This window comes from Chionomys nivalis, chromosome 3 (assembly GCF_950005125.1).
Source record: "Chionomys nivalis chromosome 3, mChiNiv1.1, whole genome shotgun sequence".
NCBI classification, from domain to species: Eukaryota; Metazoa; Chordata; class Mammalia; order Rodentia; family Cricetidae; genus Chionomys; species Chionomys nivalis.
The window spans coordinates 121,257,059-121,269,376 of NC_080088.1; the positions used below are offsets into that span (position 1 = coordinate 121,257,059).

The 12,318-nt window shown below is 50.7% G+C and overlaps 1 protein-coding gene across 1 annotated transcript in view; it reads right to left on the reverse strand.

The window, feature by feature from the left end:
- Acacb (acetyl-CoA carboxylase beta) overlaps window positions 1–12,318 on the reverse strand; it is a 125,007-nt gene that overhangs the window by 40,932 nt on the left and 71,757 nt on the right. The window contains exons 14-22 of the mRNA XM_057764110.1: window positions 11,227–11,377; window positions 11,043–11,146; window positions 9,931–10,012; window positions 8,454–8,599; window positions 7,347–7,497; window positions 5,624–5,758; window positions 2,831–2,977; window positions 1,945–2,133; window positions 432–532 (exon numbers count right to left, since the gene is read on the reverse strand). Of these exons, the coding sequence (XP_057620093.1) occupies window positions 432–532; window positions 1,945–2,133; window positions 2,831–2,977; window positions 5,624–5,758; window positions 7,347–7,497; window positions 8,454–8,599; window positions 9,931–10,012; window positions 11,043–11,146; window positions 11,227–11,377 (1,206 nt within the window). The remainder of the gene's footprint in view (window positions 1–431; window positions 533–1,944; window positions 2,134–2,830; window positions 2,978–5,623; window positions 5,759–7,346; window positions 7,498–8,453; window positions 8,600–9,930; window positions 10,013–11,042; window positions 11,147–11,226; window positions 11,378–12,318) is intronic.

The window sequence follows — 12,318 nt, forward strand, 5'->3', positions numbered from 1 at the left end:
GAGCAGACTTAGTTCTAGCTAGGCATGTCAGCAGAACTATGACTTGTTCATCAAACCAGAAACCAGATTGTCCCAGTCTCCAGACTAAGCCTCCAGACAAGGCCAGAAAGAAGGGAAAAATCTTAAAGAGTCGAGCTCCTAAAGAGAGGAAAGCTGATTTTAGTATATTTTAATCACAAAACAAAAATTTCCAATGACCTATGTAACATACAAAGATGTTTTCTAAGAAGTCAAACTTGAAGATGTTTGCCAATACTTTTTGTAAATTTCCCTTCCTTTTTGAAACAAAATGCAATGTGGTATTCCTCTGTGCTTCTCCTCTTCTATCACAGGGGACCGATTTCCTCTCCGCCTCTCCCTCCCTGTGCTGGCGGATGAGCCAGGGCTTCACACAGCTACTCCGGCTTCTGGAAGGCCCAGGATGCACTTGCCTCTGGACCAGCTGCACGATGCTCTGTGTGTTTATGAAGAAGACCTCGCGCTCTGCCTTACGCTGCAGCGTGGCGGCGTGGCAGTCCAAGATGGTGGCTATCTAGATAAGAACACAAAACAGGTCAGGCCACTGCCAGCCTCAGGCTCCCAGGGAGGACCCAGCCTGGTTGTGCTCGAAGACCCAAGCCACCTGGCTTCTCCATAACAGCCCTGCCCACCCCTTTAGTGTCTCCCTGGGGACCCAGGAGCTCAGAATGACAACATTCACACAAAGAGACGAGTGAAGGAAATGTTTTCTCCCTTCCCTGCTGAGAGGACTCAGCAAAAGTGTGGGCGCACGAGGGGGAAGGGTCCTGTCTTTATATGAAAACTCATGTGATTGCTGTGGTGTGTGTACCTGGCGTGTGCGGGGGTTTTTTGCACCACAGCGCATACGGAGGTCGGGGGGTACTGTGATGTTGGTTCTCTCCTTCCACCCTTATGTGGGTTCTGAGGATCTGACTCAGGGCGCCATGCTTGTTTGGAAAGTGTCTCCACCTGCTGAGCCATCTCACAGGCCCCCAAAAGGCATTTTTAATGAAAACGAAAACTAAAAATTGCCTTAATGAGAAATTTCAGAAATGTCCCAAATGCACCCTTCTCTCCATGGGGCCTCGTCAGTTCTGGTCGGGACAGAACTGGTTCCTCCTCCAGCTGTCATGTGCAGGCTCAGGGGGAAGACAGCCACTCAGCTGTGCCGCTCTCCTCTCCTCGCCTCCCCCATCCCTCTCCTGAAGGCCTCTAATTGACTTCCTTTCTACACTGACTGCCCGTTCTGGACAATGTATCTGACCGGCTCCTTTCCCTTAGCCTAAGGCTCATCCGTGTGAGAGCGTGAATCACAATGCCATCCCTCTTATGTGGCTGAACAATATTCCGACCTTCAGGAGCTCGGGGTGTAGCTCAGTGGTAGAGTGCTTGCCTAGCATGCCTGAGGCCCAGCACTGCAAAAAACAAAACAAAAGTTTCAACCTTTAGAGCTGTTGGCCTTTGGGAACGGCCTGACTTAGCTTCTCTGACAGCGAAGGTGTGTGTGTGTGGGGGGGATGACGGGTGAGGACAGCAGGAAGGAATGGTGAAGGCGGAAGAGAAAGTGACCTTGACTTGCTCATCAGCCGAAAATAAACTAGACAGCCCAGAAAGGATGGTGAGGTTTTATCTGAATGGGGCGTATATGCTGATGTTTTCTAGTCCCAAGGCACATGAGACCTACAGCTATGGACTTCCAAAACCTGTGACCCAGGAACAAGATTCTGTAGCTAATGATTTGATCTAGACTGATTTGCAGCTGTGATACCCCCCTGAACCTGAGCCGCTGCAGTGAGGCCTGACCCTTGGGAGAATATGCCGGAGTCCTACAGAAGTTAGAAAGACATCACGGGCCCACAACATTTGATGCTGGCCCATCTTAAAAGAGGCCATTCGAGGGAGTGAGCATAGGTGTGGCTGGCCGGAGCCGGCTGGGGCACGCACCTGTTGGCTGGGGAACTGGCACAACACTGAAGTGATGTTGCTGGCGTACTGGGCCATCACCCTGCGGACGGCCTTCTCCACAGGTGCTGGGATGCGGCCTGCCACGCTGGTCATGATCTCCTGCAGCTCCAGGAGAGGTAGGGATGGGTGCCGGAGCGTCATCATGAGCTTTTGGACCCACTCCTTCAGCTGCAGAGGGACAATGACATCAGCCACCACCATACAAACGTGTGGGCACCTCCATCTGCCAGGGGCACCCTACCTGACTCAACCCACCCAGGCCACGCCTTCCAATGCAGAAGCCCAGCAGCCTCTGGAGCAGTCTGGAGTGGACTGCTCAAGTCTCCACACACAGAAGCCCCCGTGTCCCTCTCTGGGTCACTAGACAGCCAGTGTGGTACGGGAGAAAAAAGGCACTTGATTGGCACCAGGTAGAATCCAAAGATTGTTCTTCACCTATATTCTCTTTTAGTTTATTTTTATTACTTTAAGGTTATGTTCATGTGTTTGTGTCTGTGTGGGGGGTGTGCACGTGAATGCTGTACCCTCAGCGGTCAGCAGAGGGCATTCGATCCCTGGAGCTGCAGTTACAGGCACTTATGAGCTGCCCCACATGGGTTCTGGGAACCCACCGAGCTTGGTTCCTCTGGAAGAGCAATTAATACATGCTCTCAACCCCGGGGCCACTGAGCAACCTCTTCTCCCTCTTTAGCTACTTTTCTTTTTTTTAAGAGACAGCCACAGCAAGCAGGCAGAATGATTACCCCATTCACAGTGGAAATGAAGAGAGTCGCTTAAGCCACCCAAAGCGACTGACTACGCAGACAGGAAACCCTCCCGGCTGAGTACAGGGCCCCGTGCACACCAGGATCTTGCTGGTCCTCACCTTTGTGCTGAAGAAAGGCTCGGGCAGGCAGTAGCCACTCATGACGTTGGTCAGATTTTCTAAGACGCTGTGGAACACCTGGTGCAGCTTCTCCCCGAGGATGGGCAGGGTCTGCTGGGCAGGCAGCGTCCCTGTGAATGGCTGCGCCTGGTGAGACATGAGGATGGGTCACAACAGACCAAGGCAAAAGACTGACCCCAAAACCCGACTTACTCATCTGAAGCCTGAGAAAGAACAAGAGACACATCATCCTTACTAAGTTCAAGTTTGGGTCCAGGCTTTTCACAACATCCCCTTTGCGAATGGCACACATTTGACAACTTACATTTGCAAACAATTTTAGAGGGGTTCTATTTTTATTCTGATTTTCCTTTTGATAAAGATTATCTCCTGATTCTTCTTTTGGTTTTCTTTGCAGGTTCCTTCCCTGTTTGGTTTTGAAGCAGGGCCTCACCACATAGCACAGGTCAGCCTTGAACTCACATTTCTCATGCCTCAGCCTTCTGAGTGCTGGGATTGCAGGCCTGTGCCACCATGTCTGACTTATTTAATGAGATTTATTTTTTTTATTTTATTCTCAATATAAGATTTATTTTAGTTGTGTGTATGTGGGGCTGGGTGTGTGCATTTGTGTGCAGGTGCTCACGGAGGCCAGAAGCACCGGTTGTGAGCCGCCCAAAGTGAGTGCTGGAAATCAAACCCAGGTCCTCTACAAGAGCAGCAAGTGTTCTTAATCTCTGACTCATCTTTCCAGCCCCATTTTTTTTTTTTTTTTTTATGTAGCGCTGGGACTTGAACTTAGGGCCTTGGACATAATATGCACACACTCCCCCTGAGCTATCTACTAAGTGAAATCAGCCAGTGACAAACTGGCAGGAACTGTGTGATCCCCGCCATCCAAGCTAAAGCAGTCAGATCCTGGGGGGAAATGCAGGCTAGAGGTTGCCAGGGGCTGGGCAAGAAGGGAATAAAAAGTTGGTATCTAGTAGGCATGGTTTTAGTTTTATAAGAAAGAAAGAGTTCTGAGCAGTGGTGATGGGTGCTCAACAATGTAGGCCTGACACTCTGAATAGCCCATTTCAAAATGGCAGAGGCAGGGCTGGTGCAGGAGCTGGGTGGCAGATGACGCCTAGCATGCGGGAAGCCCTGTGCTCTGTCCCTAGCACGTGGATACACAGAGAGGGGTGAGGATAGCAAGGTACACAGAATAACCACAATCTTAAAATCTGAGTAAAGTATGTATGTTAGTTAATAACACATCAGCAGTGGTCCATTGTGATTAATGGAGCTTATGATCACAATAGAAATTACATGAACAGTAATTAGTAATAACTATCGCTGAATTAATAATAGGGAAACTGGGTGCATAAAATATGAAAACTCTTTGTAGGAACTGTAACCCTGCAAATCTAAAGCTGTATGAGATATAAACTCTGGTTTATGCCGGGCAGTGGTGGCGCACACCTTTAATCCCAACACTTGGGAGGCAGAGGCAAGTGGATCTCTGTGAGTTCGGGGCCAGCCTGGTCTACAAGAGCTAGTTCCAGGACAGGCTCCAAAGCTACAGAGAATCCCTGTCTCAAAAAAAATCTGGTTATATAGCAGACATTAAATGAACAAAATCATATTTTAAAGGTAGCCAGGCATGATGGGATACACCTACAGTCAGTTTGGAATGTGGAGACAAAAAGACCTTAAATTCAAACTCAGACTGGGCTACATAGTGAGCCCAGGTCAGCCTGAGCTACATAGCAGGACCTTGTCAACATATATATTGTGAGATAGCTCAGCAGGTAAACGCTTGCCATGCAAGTAGGGGAGAACCGACCCCCCAAAGCTGTCCTTTGACCTCTCCTCCCACACAATGGCACAAAAGCACACACTATTACTACTACTGATAATAATAACAGCAATTAATAAAAATTTTTTTTTTAAATCCAAGGCTGAGGATGCAGCTCAGTGCTGGAGAGCTTGCCAAGCAGGGTCAAGACTGTGGGGTCAACCCCAGCAATGAAAGAAAAAAAAATCAGCTTCACAGGCTTGGATGAGAAGCCAGACCCATCAGGTTAGGGTGGGAGTGAGCCGAGGCACTCCTGGGGCAGGTCCTTCCAGGTGGAGGGAACGGGCTCCAGGAGGGAGGCCTGTGTGGACTCCTGAAGATGCCAAGGATAGAAGGAAAGCCCTAAAGTCACTGGGAGCAGCTCTCTGGCTCTTGGGTCCTGGGAAGAACCTGGGCTTTGCTCCAAGCAGGATGAAGAGCTATAAAGGGATTGGAGAAGACAGGGGCATGGCTGCCAGGGGCTTCCAATTACATTGTCACCAGGGCTGAGTGTGCCTACAAATGACACAGACAGGCCCAGGAACAGAGAGACTCTAGTCTGCTCTCCCTCAACAGGTGATACAGTAGGAGCTTCTGGGCCAGCCAGAGATGCAGGGACCACGTGTTACAAACCGCATGGCACAGAGCTGCAGGGACCACATGTTACAAACCACATGGCACAGAGCTGCAGGGAACATGTGTTACAAACCACGTGGTCCAGAGCTGCAGGGACCACGTGTTACAAACCGCACAGTCCAGAGCTTCAGGGACCACATGTTACAAACCGCATGGTCCAGAGCTGCAGGGACCATGTGTTACAAACCACATGGCCCAGAGCTGTGGGGACCACGTGTTACAAACTGCATGGTCCAGAGCTGCAGGGACCATGTGTTACAAACCGCATGGTCCAGAGCTGCAGGGACCATGTGTTACAAACCACATGGCCCAGAGCTGCGGGACCACGTGTTACATACCGCATGCACTTTTGAAGGGTCATCGAGTTCCAGCCTCGCCACCACACAGCCGGCCTCCAGTACGACCCCTGGGCGCTTGACGTACCTCACCCTGCCACTGTCCTGCACATTCAGGGTCATGATCATCTTCATCACCTGTTTTGTAGAAAGAAGACGAGGTCAGAGTTCCCTGGTGCTGGCACCCAGAGTCGCTCCTCCAGTGACTGGATCAGGAGGTGTGTTATGGTGATAGCCAATCTCTGGGCACCACTCAAGCACAGGACAAAAAAAAAACAGTCATTTTTTTCCACCTTGCTGTGCATCAGGCACGAGCACCATCCAGAATGGTCTCCATCTACAAGGGCAGCCAGAGAGGCGGGGGTGTGTACCGCCCATTTCAGAGCAGGAAACTGCTTCCTTTAGATTTGTGGAGCTAGTGATGGTACCCAGGGCTTCACGCATGCTGGACTAACACCTCCAGGCCCCCTTAACTATTTTCAAAAGAAACCCTCTCTACCAGAAACACTGCTAAATCTCATTGCCTCCAGCAGTCAGTATAGAATCGAGTGCACCAGAGTGACACTGTTGGCCAATGGCAGTACACAGATGATGGCTGTGCCACAAGACACATACACGTCCAAACTGTGGTGACACAAGTGTGAATGAACTGCCGCATGACCCGTCTGGTAAAGTGTGGCACTCACACTTAACGCTGAGACACTCGCTGTTGGCGGCTGCAGCCCCTTGCAAGCGTCTCATGCTTAGAGGTCATATCAACGCTTCAAGTGACGAAATGACACCTTCCAGGTTTGTGCAAATACACTCTACAATGTCCACAATGTGAAGAAGTTGTCCAGGAACACACATCCCATTGCTGAACACCCCCTGGCTCTCGGCCTCCTTCCACATCCACAGCTGTCTAAAGCAGGCATTTAAAGTCAGGCCCGTGGCGGAGGGCGCCCTCTGGAGAGCGCTCTGTAAAATGAAGCACCTGCTTGAAAACAAGCCTGCAACTCACTTGCCTAACCCTGTATCTAAAGATGCAGAAGACATGAGATCTGTGACCACGGCACCAACTGCGGGTCACGGCACCATGCTGCTTTCTGCTCAGTTGTCTGCCTCATCCACCACCTCTGTGAATTCCAAATCTCGCCTTCCTGTCTCTGATCCTGATGTCTCCATCAGAAAACTGGGAGCTAGTCCACTGAGAATAACCGAGACAGACAAGCCAGCCTGTGCAGGAGGGCGGCTCTCCTGAAGGGCCACTTGCTTCTCTTGTTTGCAGCAAGGCTCTGTGTGCTCTCAAGAGATGTCCTGAGCTCACCTTCCTGGGTCTGATCTCTGCATGCACACAACGGGAATCACGTGTGTGCCCCCCTCATGAGCTTGCTCAGGTTATAAAAGAAGACACAGTTGGGGTGTAACCGAGAGGTAGAATGCTTGCCTAGCATGCTTTAGGTCTTAGGGTCCATCCTCAGCACAGTAAAAAAATAATAATAATACAAATAGGTGAAGGCACTTAGATCAACACCCACTGGATGGCCAGTGCCCGGTCAGCTCTGGCTTGTGGTTTTAATCATTGTCACCACCATTACTAGGCAGTTCTTACTCCTTCCAGGAGATGTGGGCGACCTGAGCGCTCTTTTTAAAAAGTATTCTTTGAATATCACAAGTTTAGGCCAAAGACAGGCAAGGCCTGATGGCTGAAGGGCAGGGACAGCCCCGGGGCTGGCTCTTTGGTCACCTCCATCTCAGCGTAGCTGCTCCCAGCTTCAACGTGATCTCCATCCTCCACTGTGTACTGTGTCAGCTTCCCAGCCGAGGGGCATCTCAAGACTGTGGGGTCGTTCTCCTTTTCAAACACACATGTCTTATTGCCAATAGTGATCCGGTAACTAGAGGGCAGGGAGAGTGGGAGACAAATGAGGCCCAGCAAGGGAGCCAGACTTTAGGGGAATTTCCCCTTTCCTAGGGCAGGTACTCCATAGCCCTCAGTGAGGCATTAGGGTCTTTACTTCTTGTGGCTGAAACTAGTTTCTGTTTCTGACATAATTCCCCAGAAATCAATCAATCAATACTATTCAATAACTCTTAACCAATCCTAAATCCTTCCTTTAACTGATCTAGGAAAGTCAGGTTTTAGGCTGTGCATACAAGAATCTTGAATGTTTTGGGAACTAAGAAAGGAGTCCCCTTACCGACCTGTCTTCCAGGAATGGGCTCTAACCCATGCACACACTCCACACTTTCTTATCCATGGCCAGGGTCTGAGTGGCCTCCTCTGCCTGGGTCCTCCACGTACCACTGTGACCTCAGCATGGTCAGGGAAACGGGAGCCAGAAGCATCTGGACCCACTGTGCACCATGTCTAGAGCTTCCAGCATCCTTCCTCCCATCAGGACACAGAGCCACTGCCTGCTCACTGTGTCATCTCCTGTCATAGGCTGGAAGCCCAGGAGTGATGACATCAGTGGCACCAGCCTCATCCCTAGCTGAGCACACTGCCCACAGTAGCCGGGCGGTCAACTGCCAGATGGTGTATCTTGTCTACGCTGTCCCCAGGGCTGTGGGCCTGTAGCTCAGACCCAGGGAGACGGCGCCTCCTCTCTTACCCTGCAGACACTGGAGCTGCTTGTCACGATCTGTTTGACCCTGAATCCTCTGGTGACTGGAAATGGGAACTGCCCCAGAACCTCCACCCTCAAACCCTGTTAGGTTCCAGCCGGGATGGAGACTCTCTCTGAATTCCCAGAATGAACAAAAGCAGGCTTTCTCTATAACCTCAGGTCTGTAGCGCCAGCTCTGCATTTCAGCTCCCACAGAAAAAGCCACACATCTTCCATGCACGCACCTGTCCACCTCTTCCTTCATGTATGTGGTGTAACTGCTGCCGTTGTAGGACAGGAGCAGCCCCCCGTCGTTCAGCCGGTGGGCATCAATCTCGATGTGGCAGTCGTTCATGATGAGAACGAAGACAGTCAGGGACTGCCGGGCCACCTGTGGGGACATCAGAACCCCCATTGCTCCCGACTGCAGGGACTGAGGCTTGGGCTCTGGGGAGGCAGCTTGGAGGCTTCAGCAGGAATGAGTGCACTAACTGTATTGCCTCCCAAAGTTCTGTGATGAAACCAAGCCTCAAAGGAGATCTTAGGAGGAAGGGGGACCCCTGGTTCAAGTACATACATCATGAGGGCAGAGCTTTCTTAGCACCCCTTTATAAAAGGGATCTGGGGTCATGAGATGACTCAGGAGGTAAAGGTGCTTGCCATCAAGCCTGACAAGTTAAGCTTGATGTCTGGGATCCACATGGTAGGAAGAGAATCAACTCCTGAAAACTACCTTTGACTTACACACACACACACACACACACTCACACACATATGCACACTCACACATTCTCATACTCACACATTCTCACACACATACACACTCACATTCACACACTCACACACATAGACACATACACACAGAGAGACTGTTGCACTCATACACACTCACACATACACTCACACTCACATATACACACACATTCACACACTCACACACATAGACACACACATACACACACTCACATATACACACAGACTGTTGCACTCTCATACACACTCACACACACTGTTGCACTCTCACACACACTCACACACATGTACACACTGTTGTACTCTCATACACACATATGTACACACACGAATGAATAAACAAATTCAATTTAAAAATTATTAAAGGAACTCCAAAGAGCTCCCTTGCCCTCTTCTACCACATAAAGGCACACAGAAAGGAAAGGAACCCACTAGAAACCAGGAAATGGGTCCTCAGGAGATACGGAATTGGCTCGTGTCTTGACCCTGGATGTCTTGGCCTCCAGAGCTGTGAGCAATGCCTTCTGTTGTTCACAAGCCCTTGATCTATAGATTCTGCTATAGAAACCTGAATGGACAGAGACACCTGAATACAGACTATGGCTTACCAGAGATCTAGGACCCTGGAGGGAGGAGTGCACAGTGAGCTCTGGCCCAGACTCTGCACGTCTGTTACAAAGAAATACCAGCCTGAACCTGGTCCTTATCCATCATACCTTCACGACATGCATACTCAGGTTACATTACACACAGACAAATGTTTCAGGATAAAAGATAGTGAAAAATACATTTCAGCGTCTTTGGGTATCATTCGGCCTTCCTCTCCTCAACTCAGAGTGTTTAGGATTCAAGGTCATTGACTACAGAGAACCCTGAGGGACACACGGCTCAGACCCCCATGTGAAGACCCCACTCCAGGCTCACAGACATCAGTGGGAACTGCTGAGCCTGCAGAGAAGGTGCCCTTACCTTGAGAATGTATTTAATGCCTCCGTAAATCAACTCAACATCCACAATGTTCAGCAGAGAATCAGCCGGGAGGACCTGACCCCTGGAGAAGACAGATACGGCATCAGTCCAGGAGGGAACGGGGGTCCCTAGAGCACCTCTTGGGCTCTGCAACATCCTTCAAGGCCCCCAGAAAGCTGGAGTGAAACTCAGAGGCAGAACGGGCACCCCTATGTGTGAAGCCCTGGGCCCCACCCCAGCATCATCAAGCAGTCGGTCATCTGGATGTTTACCCGTCATAGGCAGCGGCAAACCAGAGTTAAGACTGATCAAAGGTGTGGGACACGGATCCCAGAGGAACTGGCACCCACTGAAGAATGGGGCATCTTAAAATGGTTTCAAAACCTTAATGGTGGGCTCTTCTGGGAGAAAGCCCCACATGGAAGTCAGGTGTGGTGGCAGGTGCCTATTAACCTGGCACTGGAGAGGGTTAGGCAGGAGAATAAGCTAGCCTGGGATACATAAACAAACAGTTTCACAGAAATATAAACGGGGAAAAATGGGGGGCTCCACCCTCTAGCATGTGGGCTGTGAATACACTGTCACTCAGAGGCGGTGTGCAAGCACTGTTTATTCTTTTACACTTTTTGTGGGCACGTCATTCTTTGTCATGGTACTTCTCAAGAGCGGGCACTTCCTTCCTATTGTGGGACACGCAGGGAATGGGCCTCCCTTGGCCTCTAGCAGACAGGAGTCACAGCACACAGGACCGTCCCCTCAAATGATAATCCAGGTGGAAGTTGCCCTGAAGGCTTCACCGCACCCTATGGCCCCTCCACACCCACAAACCTGTCTGCATTCACCCCCGACCTCTTCCAGGCAGTACAGGTTTATCCATGGAGTGTTGAAGGTAAGCCCAAAGGAGAGGCACCTAACTCCCTGGTGAGCCACCCTCAAAGCACTTGAGGGTGGCATGCTGGGATGTAAGTATGACCCCAGTGCTCAGGAGGCTGAGGCAGGAGGATCCAACTTTGATACCATCATAGCCTACTTAATAAGATTCTATCTCCAAACACAACAAAAAGCCCATCCTGCCTTTCACGGGAGGGGAACGAGAGAACTGTCTGCCCTACCTTTCCAGGGAGTGCAAGAAATCCGTCATGCAGGTTCTGAACATCGCGTCCGCCACGTTCAAGGCCCCACACACCACCCCGAGCATGATGTCCGGCTTCTCTGCCTACGAAAGACTCCAATGTCTCGGTACCTGCAGGAAACATGGGTCTCCGCCACCCCCAAGAAGGCAAAGCAGCTTCCTACCTGCACCCGCTGAGCGATGAGATGGTCCAGCCACCCCGTGTCGATATCATTGTTCTGGAAGCTCTCGGTCTCCAGAAGGTTCACGAGATATTCCACAGTGGTCCGGAAGTCACCCCGAATGGACAGCTCCTTTAAAGCCACTACCATGTTGCTGGAGAGGAGAGACAGATACATGGTTGGTTTGCACACTTGCCCATGGTTCCTGGGGATGTCGGGGATGTGTTTGTCGCAGCGTCTGGATGGGACGACCAAGCTCTCGGTCTCCACTCCACATGGGCTGAGTAATCTCACTTGGGAAACTTAACCACCCCGGGGCATCAGTTACCTCATCTGAAAAAATGGGGTGATAACCCTGACAGTTGCAGTATGAGGTTTGCAAGGAGACATTACACACAAAGCAGTTCCGGTCACATGTCAGCTGCTGTGTGATTAGGCCCCAGGGTCCAATCACTAACTGTCCTGATACATAATATCCATGAAGAGGGCTCAGTCTCTCTGGCTCTGGCTCAGAAGAGTCACTTCTGACTGTCCCCCGGCTGCTCTGTCCAGGAGTGTCTGTTGCCCCTGGCTCAGCAGCAAAGCAAGCTGCAAGGCTGCAGGCCCGCTGTGAACGTTTCTGAGGACAGGCAGTAGGATGAGCATATTCTTAGAGAGAAGGTTCCAGCCAGTGCGTGTCCCCACGAGCCATGAGTAGCTAAGGCGGGAAAGCAATACTGTCTAGGTCGTAGCCATGAGGAAATAAAGATACATGAGGTCAAATGAAGAGGTCAACAGGTCACAGGTGCAGTGTTAGGGCCTGGATTTGTATGGTGACCAACTCGTCCCAGGTGGCTTGACTTCTGCACTGCCATGGGAGAGCCAATCACAGAAGCCGAGACAAGCGCTTCCCTCTGCTAGACTCTAACAGCAGGGAAAGCTGGAGTTTCCCTCCCAAGTCTGTGACAGCTGCAGACAGCGCCTCAGTTCGAGATTCCCCTGGAGGATTTCACTTGGAGCATGCTGGGCCCAGCTCCTCCAGTTCATTATGTCTGGTTTGCTGCGAATCTCCCTCTACACTCTCCAAAGGCCTCACTTTGCCACAGAACGTGATTA